The sequence below is a fragment of the Macrobrachium nipponense genome, chromosome 22, assembly GCF_015104395.2.
Source record: "Macrobrachium nipponense isolate FS-2020 chromosome 22, ASM1510439v2, whole genome shotgun sequence".
Lineage (NCBI taxonomy): Eukaryota > Metazoa > Arthropoda > Malacostraca > Decapoda > Palaemonidae > Macrobrachium > Macrobrachium nipponense.
Window position 1 is genome coordinate 11,218,448 of NC_087213.1, and position 13,428 is coordinate 11,231,875.

The 13,428-nt window shown below is 36.8% G+C and overlaps 1 protein-coding gene across 2 annotated transcripts in view; it reads right to left on the reverse strand.

Moving 5' to 3' along the window:
- Positions 1-4,790: 4,790 nt before the first annotated feature.
- Positions 4,791-13,428, reverse strand: part of LOC135198486 (uncharacterized) — an 11,973-nt gene continuing 3,335 nt past the window's right edge. Inside the window, exons 4-9 of one of the 2 annotated variants that reach the window (XM_064226077.1) lie at positions 13,144-13,254; positions 12,760-12,871; positions 10,493-10,600; positions 8,529-8,574; positions 7,229-7,315; positions 4,791-6,778 (exon numbers count right to left, since the gene is read on the reverse strand). In XM_064226077.1, the coding sequence (XP_064082147.1) occupies positions 6,500-6,778; positions 7,229-7,315; positions 8,529-8,574; positions 10,493-10,600; positions 12,760-12,871; positions 13,144-13,254 (743 nt within the window). In that variant the 3' untranslated portion in view covers positions 4,791-6,499. Of the gene's footprint in view, positions 6,779-7,228; positions 7,316-8,528; positions 8,578-10,492; positions 10,601-12,759; positions 12,872-13,143; positions 13,255-13,428 lie in introns of both variants that reach the window. The other variant, XM_064226076.1, reaches the window with a different exon arrangement.

The window sequence follows — 13,428 nt, forward strand, 5'->3', positions numbered from 1 at the left end:
ACAGTAAATTTGTAAAATATACGACCAATAGTTATTTTCTGTGTTTGTATGGTGTTTTTATGTTACATGGAACCAGTGGTTATTCAGCAACGGGACCAACGGCTTTACGTGACTTCCGAACCACGTCGAGAGTGAACTTCTATCACCAGAAATACACATCTCTCACTCCTCACTGGAATGGACGAGAATCGAACCCGCGACCACCGAGGTGGAATGCAAACACCATACCAACCATGCCACCAAGGCACTTAGTTATATTCTTGAACAATTATTCAATGAAACGTTGGTAGAAACCCATATTGTTAACTTTTCTGTTTTTCTGTTCTATAACCTTCATTACTTATTGAGCAACTTATCTATTATTTACCCTTTGACATTTAAACGTTTAAATTCATGCTTGTCGACCAAATGTAAAATTTTGATATTTGCATCTTGAATAAAAGGAGTGATTTTTTCCAAAAGTAAGTAAAGCTTGAACGATATATTCATTGGATATTTGTAAACCTAAATGAACATTTTGTTTCTCAAAGGTTTAATGATAGTTTATATGAATGTTCATTGAGTAAACATCTATATCATGAAGTTTTTCAAGGGGCTGAATGGTGCATAATGAATTTAGTTTTCCAAATTATTGACATCAAAGGAGAACTGAGGTAACTTCATTGTTTTATTTATAACTTTTTGGCCAAGCCAATTATTCCTGATATATTTTAACAATTTTCTTTAAACATACACGAAAAAGGGCATTTGTTACTCTGAAATGGGTGAGGATACACTGTAGACAGCCGTGGAATGCTGGGAAAATAGAACATTGCTTTCCCAATGATAGCATTATGATGTTACAATGCAAAACACTGTAGAAATTATTTTTTTCTAAGCCTATAATAACGTTCTTCAGTATGCAGTGCAGAACATCAGCTTTTATGCTTTACTTGGGAATTTGTGCAACTTACGTGAATTTAGACTTTACCTGTTCAACATAAAGTAAAATGCACCTGTTGCAGCTTCACTATAGCCAAAGGCTGAACCAACAATACTTTTGCCTTTATAATGAAAATATGGTACATATTAGTATAAGTACGTGAGTTTCATCCACCATCAGTATCACTATTTTGTCACTGGGTAGTAATGATTTACATTTACTCTTGATGTATATAAAAAAAATTTGAGACCTTTTGTTATGATGTTGGGCAGACCTGTTTGAAAAAACACTCTCCTGATGGTACAGTAACTTTGAGGGGAAGTGGAACAACTATAGGTATAACAAAAACACAATATTACCAGCTCTGATGAATAATCAAATTTATTCAGTCATTAAATACATTCAACAGTATCAGCTCTTTGGAGTTACTGAATATCTGCTTAATGATATTTATATCATGAACCTCTGTAGGAATCTTGAGATCTCCTAAGTGACGTACTAAAGTGACATGAAAAATGCATGTGCTGTACAGTTAGGCTTAACTGTTGGTAGGGCATTGTGGCATAAGTATAGTATTTCATAATCTGTACTGAAGTTTTACCTGTGGAAGAAGAAAGATGGTCTTTTAATATTTTTGTGTGTATATGAGCACTGAAACCTAGTAATGCAATGAGAATAGGTTAGGTTAGGTTAGTGAAATTTCTACTGTAGGCTCCTGTTTTGAACCTGTAACCCTTAGAATACTATGCCAATCTACTTTTTATCACCTTAACCCATCTAGGCCCAAAAGGTTTTTCCCATGCCTTTGCCTATTGTCAATGGAAACTTGCCTATTTCCCCAACAATATAATGTACTTACGTTGTAATGAACCTATAACTTATATGTCTGTGCTAATGTACCTCATGAGTACCTTGTCTGAAGGTTCTATCACGCAGTTAGGAATCATGTTTGCAACCTTCTTACCAGACACAGGCCCTTGCCACAATCATTCCAATAAGGCTCTTTACCACATATAGGCTACAGCATTCAGGAGTTATATGCACTTGCAGTACGTAAGTTTACCTTTCTTAGGTTTGCTTGTTTGATGTGTTTGCCCTTCCTTTGCTTGTTGGTAACTTTTTATATGCTGCTTGCATTACCTGACTACTGCTACCATTATTAGTTTTGCCTTCCAAGCTTTATAAGTCCTGAACTGGGAGTTGTTGGACACAGGCTACACAGGGTGTTGTATGGTATAGGCTACACTGGGAGTTCTTTGACTTAGGCTAGCCTATTCCTATTCGACTCTGTTAAGCATTATAATTTAGTTAACATGAATTCCTACTAAAATTCAATGTAGGCTAAACCAGTCTCTCTTTGTATTGCACCTGACCTTGTTGCTCACAACTTCTACCTAGAATGCAGACTGTATTTATATTGCAGTCGAAAGTCATCCAGAGAGAAAAGTCATATATAGGTATTGTTTGCTTGTTTGTATGGTGTTTTTACGTTGCATGGAACCAGTGGTTATTCAGCAACGGGATCCACGGCTCTACGTGACTTCCGAACCACGTCGAGAGTGAACTTCTATCACCAGAAATACATCTCTCTCACTTCTCAATGGAATAGCCGAGAATCGAACTCGTGACCACCGAGGTGGGATACCAACACCATACAAACCACACCATTGAGGCGCTTCAAATATACCTATATTGTTTTTTTCCATCTGTCCATCTGCCTGTGATGTTTGCGCATGGTAACACTGCATCCCGGGCTTTAAATAATATCCTATTTCGAATATTAACAGTGTAATTCTCATACAGTAAATTACTAAAACACTTTTCAGTTACAAATGTACACCCAGATATCCTTTTATTAACCTAAAACTTACACATAGCGTAACTATTTAAAGCCAGGGATGCAGCGTTACCATGCACGACCACCACAGGCGGATGGACAGATGGAAAAAAACAGAGTATAGGTAGTACCTGTTGCAGTGAACTTATTTCCGAGTTTATCTGCTTACCACAGTAAGTTCGTCCAAAAAAGGACACTAGATGTATCCAAGGGTTGCTACCTCATAATGCCATATAAGTTTTAGGTAGATCTAGGGTACTTATCCGCGGCGGTCTAGACTATGGCAGTTGCAGTTTTTCTATGCAGTTTTACCTACTGGACAAGAATTTTAAGTAATATTTATTCGGACGACTGTAATTAACCCCCAGGGGCCAGTACTAAACACGGCGAAATACACTGGACGCCCCAATCCCTAGTGGATGTCGTATCCACGGTTACGTTTCTTGCAGGGTAATTCTAAAGAATAGTTCCGCACGGACTGCAAGGAACGTAACCATGGATACGACATCCACTAGGGATTGGGGGGTCCAATGTATTTCGCTGTTTTTAGTACTGGTGCCTGGGGGTTAATTACAGTCATCCGAATAAATATTACTTTAAATTCTTGTTCAGTAAGTAAAATAACATAGGAAAACGTCAATTGCCATAGTCTAGGCCACCGCGGATTGCTTCTGAAGAAATACCAAGTTTTATGTTCCAGTTCATAAATAAAACAACGGAACCACAAAAACACCTCGTGTCCAAGTGATGGAAGGGAAGGAAGATCGAGAGTCACGAGTGTGACTGTGTGAGTCGCCACTCGCTCGCCAGGGTCGACGTCATCACGTCATGACTCATATCGAACAAGCCTTCTATCTCGGTGGTCTTGAACGTGTAATGGGAAAAATATTCCTTTAATTATTAGTGATTTATTTAGGAATTGATTCATCATCCTCCTCTAATATCTTTACACTGCTATTGTAAGTGATTGGAACTGTGAAAAGTTTTCGTTTCTGTTGTGGACGAGTGTGGCAGTGTAGCTAGTCCCTTGTTTTGTTTATCTTTCACTTTGAGTATGGGAGCGCTGCCCTGAATCTTTTGTCTGCATTTTGGTAACACTAACAACACATGTAAGAATCACGAATGCTCTCGTGTGAGAAGGACGCAACCGGTCCAGCCTTCAATTTGGCTATTTTACCAATTATTAATACAAATGATTATCTACCCCTTGCAAGGTAAGCTTTTAAAGTCGTAATATTACCATTAGTTCATTAGTTAGAATAGATCATTATCATGAAAGAACAGTAGCAGACGAGAATTCAAGTGCAGAGTTGCCTGTCCAGTCAAACATGTTGCTATGCCTTAACGAGGAAAATTTTCATTGTCATGAAAGATACTTCACATTCATTAGTTATCATGAAGTTTTGCTGTGTTAGTTTGAGTTGTAACTTAGCGTTTGATAGGGTTGTAAAACGTTAAAAAAGTAGTTATAAGAATTTTGTTTGTATACAGTTTTTGCAAATACCAGTGCCAAAGGGTACCACAACATGGCCCTCCTCTCTCATGGAAATTTCCACTGCCGATCATGATCTTCCACTGGCTATACAGTAATTTAAGAAGGCCTACCCTAGACTAATCCTGTTTGATTGAGGAATTATGAATATTTTTGATAAATATAGTTAGGCTATATGTATATCAATTCACGGAAAACTTAATTACATGGGACTTAGCCTGTACCCTCATGTAACTAACCTAACTTTGTTGGATATTGTAACCTAGTCAAAAATCAGCCAAGTAAACTTTGCATAGGCTATCCTTAACGATTTCTGAAGAAGCCTAGGCTAGACTATCCTGTTAAAAGGCACCTTAGCCTAATTTTACCTCATTTTAGTTTAAGTTTTTCTCAGAAGTCTTGCAGGTAACCTTATCCATTGACATATATTGTGTGCAAGTATTTAGTACTGTGTGGAGTAGAGTATCAAATGGTTTACACTTATTAATTGATTCCATGTTTGATACTTATCCTGTTATGAAGGAAAAGCAATTCCCGTGATCTGTAATTTATATATTTTTCTTTTTTTGAAGTTTCAGTATAAAGAGTTATTTTTTTGTTGTACCTAGTTTTAAACTACTCACTTGTGTTGATTTCTGGAAATAAAAAATTAAATAAAATGAATATTTCCAGGGATCTAGTCCAGGGGATCTAATCCAGGGATCTAGTCCAGGAGTTCTGAAGACTAGGTAAATTAATCAAGTCCAGGAGACTAGGCCTGGGAGAAATTTAGTATGATGTAGTACTGAGTAATAAAGAAACACGCTGAGTACCAGGAATTTTCTTCAATACCCCTAAAATGGAAATCAACACTTCAACTGCCTCCCAGTGGGAAGACATCACCTGGCCTCATCAGTAGTAAGACCCATACACACAAGGAATATCATGTAATAGCAGGTAGGACAGGCCTACCCTATTTTCCAGGCAGCGTAAACGTTAGTCTTCATACCCACCGTGTCAACAATGACACAGTACCATTCTCCGACCCGTGTTTCCAGGCAAGAAGACTGACAACAGTGCATATGTACAATAGTATTATTCTTCTCGTATCTTAATGTCATGGTGAGGGAAAAACCGCCCGCGACAAACGTAGCCCATGTTGCTTTCAAAACACTTTATAAACAAGAAACAAATTATATATAAAAATCAATATATTTCATTGTAGTTTTATTCCTAACCTTGTGATGCGATAGCAAGCAGTAATTTTTCGGGCAGCAGCTAACACCGTCAAAATCGCTCTCAATGATATTTAACGCAGGGTAAATTTTTTACCCAGATTATCGAATACCCCCAAATAAAGTACGGCCATAATGATATTTTCAATATATTAATGAATGGATTTAGACATATTTATATTTAATTTTGAAACTTTACACCTTTCATCATAACAATATTTTTGTGTTGCTTCAACAAAAATCGTCATTCTTCAAAGAAACTTGCTTAAAAATTGACAATCGGCCACTTGAGCGAGAAGCTCTGAACCTAATATTCAAACCCAGGATTATTCCTGTTTAAATCTATGTTCTATACAACCTGGGTGATTATTTATAGTAAATTTCTTAATTGGTCCCACTCTGCTGAAGGCGTGCTACGGGACCAGCAAATTCAGGTATACAGCATTAAGCAAAAATTTAGTACAAACAAGACAAAGTCATCATACGGGAAAGTTACTAGTGAATTTTTACTGTAAACCTTAATCACATTCAGGAATCGAAAGATATATTTCTGTTTTATTGGACTTTGAAACGTTCGTTTCGACATCAAATGAATAATCTAAGTGACATTGTACCCCTTCCCCCTTTATATCCTACAATTCTCCTCATCCCCGTGAACTCGCACAATCTCATACGAATCATACCCAAAATGATCATCAGCACAACACAGCCCCATTTATGTGTCTATCTTGCACGCTTTCCTTTCACTTCCTAGACATTATTAAGACCCTGCGTTCCAGCCACCGAATACTTTAGTATGAATTTACTTTAGTTATAAGATATACTGTTAGATACATGTATATACAAGCCCAAACCTAGAAATAATGTTCTATATTTGAATGTACGTCCACAGAAACGTTTTCAAAAACAGAGTGAATGCATTAATGACATCTGCTCCCATAAGTAACAAATAAAAATGGGACCCGCCAAATTAACCAAACGGAGGACGACAAAAGCCCTCCAAAAATTAGCATGAAAGACCAGTTGAAAGAACATCAGCAGATTGTCTGAATATTCAGCGGTCGGCGGAGGGGCCATTCTATAGGCTGATGATCTCTCTGAGAGCTTAGCGATTCATTATAGTCATGTGAACCAGACGATACGTCTGAAGACACTTCGTCATCAGAGCTGTGTGGAATACTGGTGCTGGTAGAGAGGGCATCATTGTTCTCCGTTACTTCCTCAATTTCTCTTCTGAATTCTGAGCGATGTGCGTTTGTTCTTGGAGAGTCAGTGGCAACCACGTTGCGTTCATTTCTGCACCTTCCTTCAACCTGGAAGAGATGAGGCCATATCTACAGGGTTGTATTTTTTTTTATTTTTTTCATTATTGGGCCTCTTCTTTCTTAAGACAGAATTAACTAGCTAAACAAAGATCTGTTGCGCACCGCTATATATATATATATATATATATATATATATATATATATATATATATATATATATATATATATTATATATATATATATATACACACCTACTATAAACCAAAAGCCATCTGGCAATAAGCACGGGGGAAAGTTAGCTTATAATTTTATAAACGTCCAGAGATACAAGAGGCCCTTTGCGCGTCACGCGGCGTTGGAGGCAATGTGAGAAAATCAGTACAGTTACTGAGCCAGAGTATGCCTAGTTTCTTCAACCAAATATGAAAATGCCACAAATAGGTCGGACATTATTCCACCCAAATAAAATGTAGATGAAAATGGCGTAACATGACTTACCTCCTGGGCCATTTGCACTGCATCTTGATATGTGGGTAAATTGTCCATTACTTCGTCATAGGCTGGTGGGGCATCCCCATCAGATGTCTGTTTAAAAAAATAAAATAGTCGGGATTCAGCACTTAAATAACCAAGGGTCTGTTTTCAGAACCTCCGTCCATAATTTAGTATACAGAAAGTTTAGTAAATAATGCCACTTAAAAGTGCAATTTTGGATAAGAATCCAGTTTCATCTAACCTTTTATCCACATGCTACAAATTATAAGGGCATTTAAGGGTATCTATGAACGGTATGTATTTCACCTGTTTTCCTACTACAATTCATAAGTAATCGAGCTATTTCAGGTAATAATGCCCTTTGCATGTGCGAAGCCAGTTTCGTGATTAATCTCAACCAATTCAGCTTGTGTATCATTTTTGCCTTATTCGCTGTCACATAGCTTGAAAATTGATTCGGCTTCAAAAGGATATATTGTTGTGGGATCTAACACTTGGTAAAACATAAGCAAAGGTTTAGTTCTTGTCTCTTGTTCAATGCTTTATGTCTTATATGTCTGCAAATATCTAACCAACAACAGGGGTCGCGGAATCAATACAACTTTATAGTATGCAGCAAATTTCCATTTACAAGTTAGAAATATAAATCTTTATATCCATCCGACTGCCTGTGATGCGTCATTTCGGTGATTTTTTTTAATTTCCTTTAGTAGGAGTTGGCGCCAGAGATACATTAAAAAAAAAGCAACAATTATTACCCATTCATCCTTCAACCGTTGAATCAGGGATGAATATTTACCTGTACATAATATGCAAACACTGCAGGTTCCTCAGTGGAACGTCACACCCAAACATACTCGCTGCTCCAGTTATACCTCGATTTTGTATGCAATCTTTTGCTTCGTAGGCAATAAGCCCTTCTTTCGTCCTCCCGACGTTATCAAATTATACACATTTTTCACCACATTATCGTACTCCAATCTCCCCACATGATCAAACCATGTCAAAATAGCCTGATCGTTCGTTCCTTTCACCTATGCTGACCTTTCACCACTCTGTACCTCCACATTTCTCCTCCATGCAGTTCTCGCTTCATTCATATTAAACGACATTTCCCTTCATTTGGTGTTGATCCTGAAGTCAGAGGCAATTGCATGGACTTCAAATTACAAAATAAAAACTTCCACCTAAATGGAAAATCCGGATGAATAACTTCCTAAATGACAACGAAGACTTTGGGACATGGAGTTCCTAAAACACCTCTGCCAAGTTTAAGTGAACTGCGTACATTCTGATAACTGACCTCCGAGGTACTGCCCGAGGAACGTCTGCTTTGCCAGCATCTGTCACTGCTTTCGTTTCACGAGAAAGAAAATGGAAATGTGTTAGAAACAAGGTCTTTCAAAGTTTAACTTTTACAAGCGCAACATACGGTAATTAAGTAAATAGTTTTCCCTAAACACAATCAATATAATTTTCTTATTGTTCAATTATATTTTTGCATATTTTGGAACCTATTTTTCTAATTTCAGATAATACAATCATCTTTAACATAATCTATAAACATAGCTGTTGAGACTAGAACGCACTTTATAGCTAACATAACAAAGAAACTAAAATATGCTGCTATTATATAACCAGTTATACTTATCCCAGTATGATTACAGTTTATGTATGACTTGACTCCAAAATTATAACTACTCTACACTATAATGGACACCTTAACTTTCAAAGTACAGTAAATGGAAAAATAAGGAAAAATGAATTCAAGACACTGAAAACGAACTCACTGAAATAACTGTTGACCAAAGCAATAAATAATAAGCATTTGGGAGAAGAAAGTCGAAGGTTACAGCCGGGGTGAGGAGAGTGGGAATCACATCGTGGTAATAATGAACGAGAAAAAGAAATATAGACGAGAGAGAGAGAGAGAACTTCCTCCCGTAATCTTTAGCATTTGCAGGAAAATATGCATTTAAAATAAACATTTCCATTTAAAATAAACAAAGCTAGAGAACTAATGAACGGATAATACTGTAACTGCGAAATTAAAATGATATTTTATTGTTAAGGTAATACCATTTGATTTACAATGATACTAAATACAAACTTTCCAGCAAATATGTCCTTTGGCCGTCATAAATTTTAATCTGTATTTATATTCATATTTTAAATACTAAATGCTGATTTGATATTTTCCGTTGAGACATTGTTGTTATATCTCCGTTAATTAGGTTTTCGACAGAGGCTTAATTTCCTGCCATGGCTAAGTTTCGTGAAAAACATTCCATGAAAAGTTTGGGCTAACACTTTACTACATTCAAGGCTAAAGTATGAATACTTTGCCCTATTTTTACCAAAGGCAACCCAACCCAACTAGGACGCTGCAGGAGAAATGTTCATGGAATGACAGATTTAAATTGTAGTTCGTTAGTGATATAATGAAAGAACTTTTGTGCTGTTGGTTAACAATCCTTTCATATATATTACAACTTAATTTTACATCTATTTGCATACCATCAACAAAAACGAATTTTGTGCAGCAACTAACTAATGGTTCGATTACACTTTTTCCAAGATTTCTGAACTGGAAAAGCCTTGCATTACTCTAAAGGACTTACTTTAGTTCCTGACTAAACTGATTTTACTAAAAAGAGAGCAACATTTCCTGTCATTAAAGTCATCACATAACAAAGCCTTCAACGCCTATGAGTCTAGAGGAGTATTTACATCTTTAGACTCTCTTCTCTCAGTTCAGTAACAATGTTTTATTCTAAGATTTGAAGGCCAGATTTCCCACTTTTTATCCATGCTCTTCAGATCTGTATTTCTATATTTAAGGTATTCTTCTATAAATGGTACTATTATCATGTAAACCATGCATGTGGATTCTATTAACATGGCAATGTACCTTACTTCTCTACACAAGGGGGTTTATAAATTTTAAAATTACAAGATGAATTACAAAAACGAGTAGGACCTCCTCCAAATTCTCCTTCATGAAACCAGCTTCTCTCTTTCTTTCCAGCATTCTTACTTGTGAGACCCAGTTACTGAGTGAAGTTCCCAAAATTTCTAGCTTTAACTATAATGATGGTTTGGGGCCAGCTTAAAAAAAAACGACTTAAATTGCAAGACTCGAGGTAACTTTAAGTTGGTATGACAGAAGCATATGAATTGTTCCCTTTCACTGTGCCGCACATAAAATCAAATCTAAACCCTAATTCTTACACTAGAGAGTGTTAATCAAAATTCAAAGATACTTACAGTCCAGTTGCAGCGCAGAGAGAACTAACAATGAACGAACTGACGATCAGAATGGTTATAATGATGCAGATTTGAAGCGAAGTCTCGTAGAGTACATACGGGATCTCGCTGATAAAAGACAAATCGTAAACAGAAAGCCAGAACTCATAATAAAATAAATAAATCCATTAGCAGAGTTTTTTCATCAAATTCACATTTCTGAGACTGACCCCCTTACAAAAAAAAGTTTCAGTATATACTACACAAGGAAATCACGAATTTATTCTATAAAAAGTACAATCAGCTGAGAAAGTTTTGTGATTTTCTTACGGTATTAGATCTAGTTCCACGGCATACTCAACATATCAAGTCTTATTGGTAAAAAAGTAAAGCATATAAAGAAAACAGTTTTAACTAAACATGAGTTTCTTGCGTTGTTACGGATTTCCATTCCCCTGGATAAAGTGAATCACGAAAGCTAAAATAGTGGATCAGCGAAGTGGTTTGATTTTGTAGGGATAATGAGAGATGATAGTTTTGTAGAAATGATATAGTTTTCAGACATTTCTGCAAAAAATGAAGAAACGAAACAAAGGAGGACCTGACTCAAATGCATGATATAAGTCCAAACGACGGGTCCTTTAAAGTTTAAACGGTGTATGTGGTAATTTAAGCAAGGGGCGTTGATATGAAGTTTATGGGGCTTCATCGTACTGGCAAGTAGCAGCTGTGTCTAAAAATAATAGGATCCAGGAATTTAAAGTAAAAAGAAGAGGTAAATTATTTTATGTCATGTCAATCTGCGACAAAATGCTCTTTTCCTAATAAATATTCACAAATGGAACCACCGTATATGTAAGTGTATAATTGTGAGAGGCGAATAAATGTTAACATAAAACTGTTGATATATGTTAAATTCTTAGTATTGGTTTATAGAAAAGCAAGAATTATAAAAGACAAGCAGAGAATGTAGGGGAAGGCAAAGAATAGTACACGAGCAAGCGAGAGGAAGCTATGCCGATGATTTGTCATTCTGTCCACAGTGCACTGCCAAAAGACAGGAAAAATATTCTATTCAGTAAAACAAAACGAGGTTATCAGAGATCCCCATCGAATAGGAAAACATCCTCCTTCGGAATCAAGAGTTTTGCGGCGACTCCTGGCATAATTAAAAGAAACAGGGGTATGAGGAAAGACAGAAATGAAAATACTAGCTATCTCTCCTCCCTTGACTAATGGGTCCTGAAGAAAGGAAATAATCACACCAAATATCAACAGGAGACGGGGATTTATCAAAGGTGGATCCTTGTCTCAATAATTATGGTTAAGGCCACACACACAAAGGTTCCTGCACTCCAGTTCGAAGTACCAAAACAGCATGTCTCAAAATACAAGGAGAGAGATTTAAGTAGCAACCTAGTAAGAGCTTTCGAAACGCTCTACACAGTGTTGAACTGTGAAAGTAAGAGAAGAGTCAAATAAAGATGTTACAGACACTAAAAATATGATGAGTTGTCGGAACAATTGGGTCTTGAGAAAGTGGAGCACATGTCAGAATTATTGGATTCATAATTATGATGATGAACATGCGCTGGTCTTTTAAAAAATTTATGTGCTCTATAAAGTTCGTGACAACATAAGTGTGGGCCCTGGGTGCAAGTAGAATTAAGCCATTCAGAGTGCTGCAGGCTGAAGCGGGGCTGAAGACTACCAAAAAGGTAACCTACAGATCATAAGAGGAAAGCGTAAGACTAAGACTCGCAGGAAGAATGGCATCAGGATTACTCCAGATCAAAGAGGCTTGGCTACAGATGCATTGGTGTTACTTTGACTAAAGTTTACAGAGAAGTGAAATCTCGTGAGAAAGAGGGAGACGACGTATCGAGTGCTCGATTAATGGAATGACACGTAAATGCCTCAGCCTTCAGGAGAGGGAGGACTGCCGATGCTGAAGGTCAAGAGAAAAGTGCGAAGGTGTAAAAGGCAGATAGAAGTTCACTCTCGGCGTGGTTCGGAAGTCACGTAAAGCCGTTGGTCCCGTTGCTGAATAACCACTGGTTCCATGCAACGTAAAAACACCATACAAACAATACAAACAATTTCCTTACACAGCAAACTTCTCTGGTTTAATAGAAAAGTGATGGTGACCTACGTTTCGACTTCTTCAGAAACCAAACCGTTTGGAAATAGCTTTGGTGATGGAAGATTACATAGCAGAAGCAGATCATTGGAAGTGGCACACTTTTAATACACGAACTGATGGTAAGGAGGACCTCGCTAATACTCACCAGTAATAGAATTCATAAAAGCTGCCACTCCTGATGCACTGACAGTATTCCTCTCTGCATTCGGCCATCTCGTGGGCACAAGTTCCATTGGAGCACTGTGAACCTATCCGTGCTTTTGAAGACATTCATGAATTAATATTACGCACATAATAACAATCCTTCTAAAGCATTATCAGTCATGCTGATAATTATAGATCTCACTTCAAGCATTGGTTTTGATACATTTTAGAGTGAAACCTGTATTTATCAATGTATGAGTATTTAAATCTTGTTATAAAACATTCATTTAACAATGTTTACACGAAGACTAAATGAATAAAAGTAATTCAGAGTAAACAATTCTAAATATCAAAACTTATGAAACTCGAACTGATCAGCACTCACCACAAGGGCCACAATAGTAGAAAGGCATATCCTTGCCATACCGCATGCTGTAGGAGACACAGTAATCTGGATCACAGGAACAATAACCAGAAGAATTCCAGGAGGAATTGTCTGTAAATGGAAGATCAGGTCTATCAGGCTTTATTGGTAGTCTTTATACTCACGCAAAGTCGCACACACACACACACACACACACACACATATATATATATATATATATATATATATATATATATATATATATATATATATATATATATATACACATATATAATTATATATATA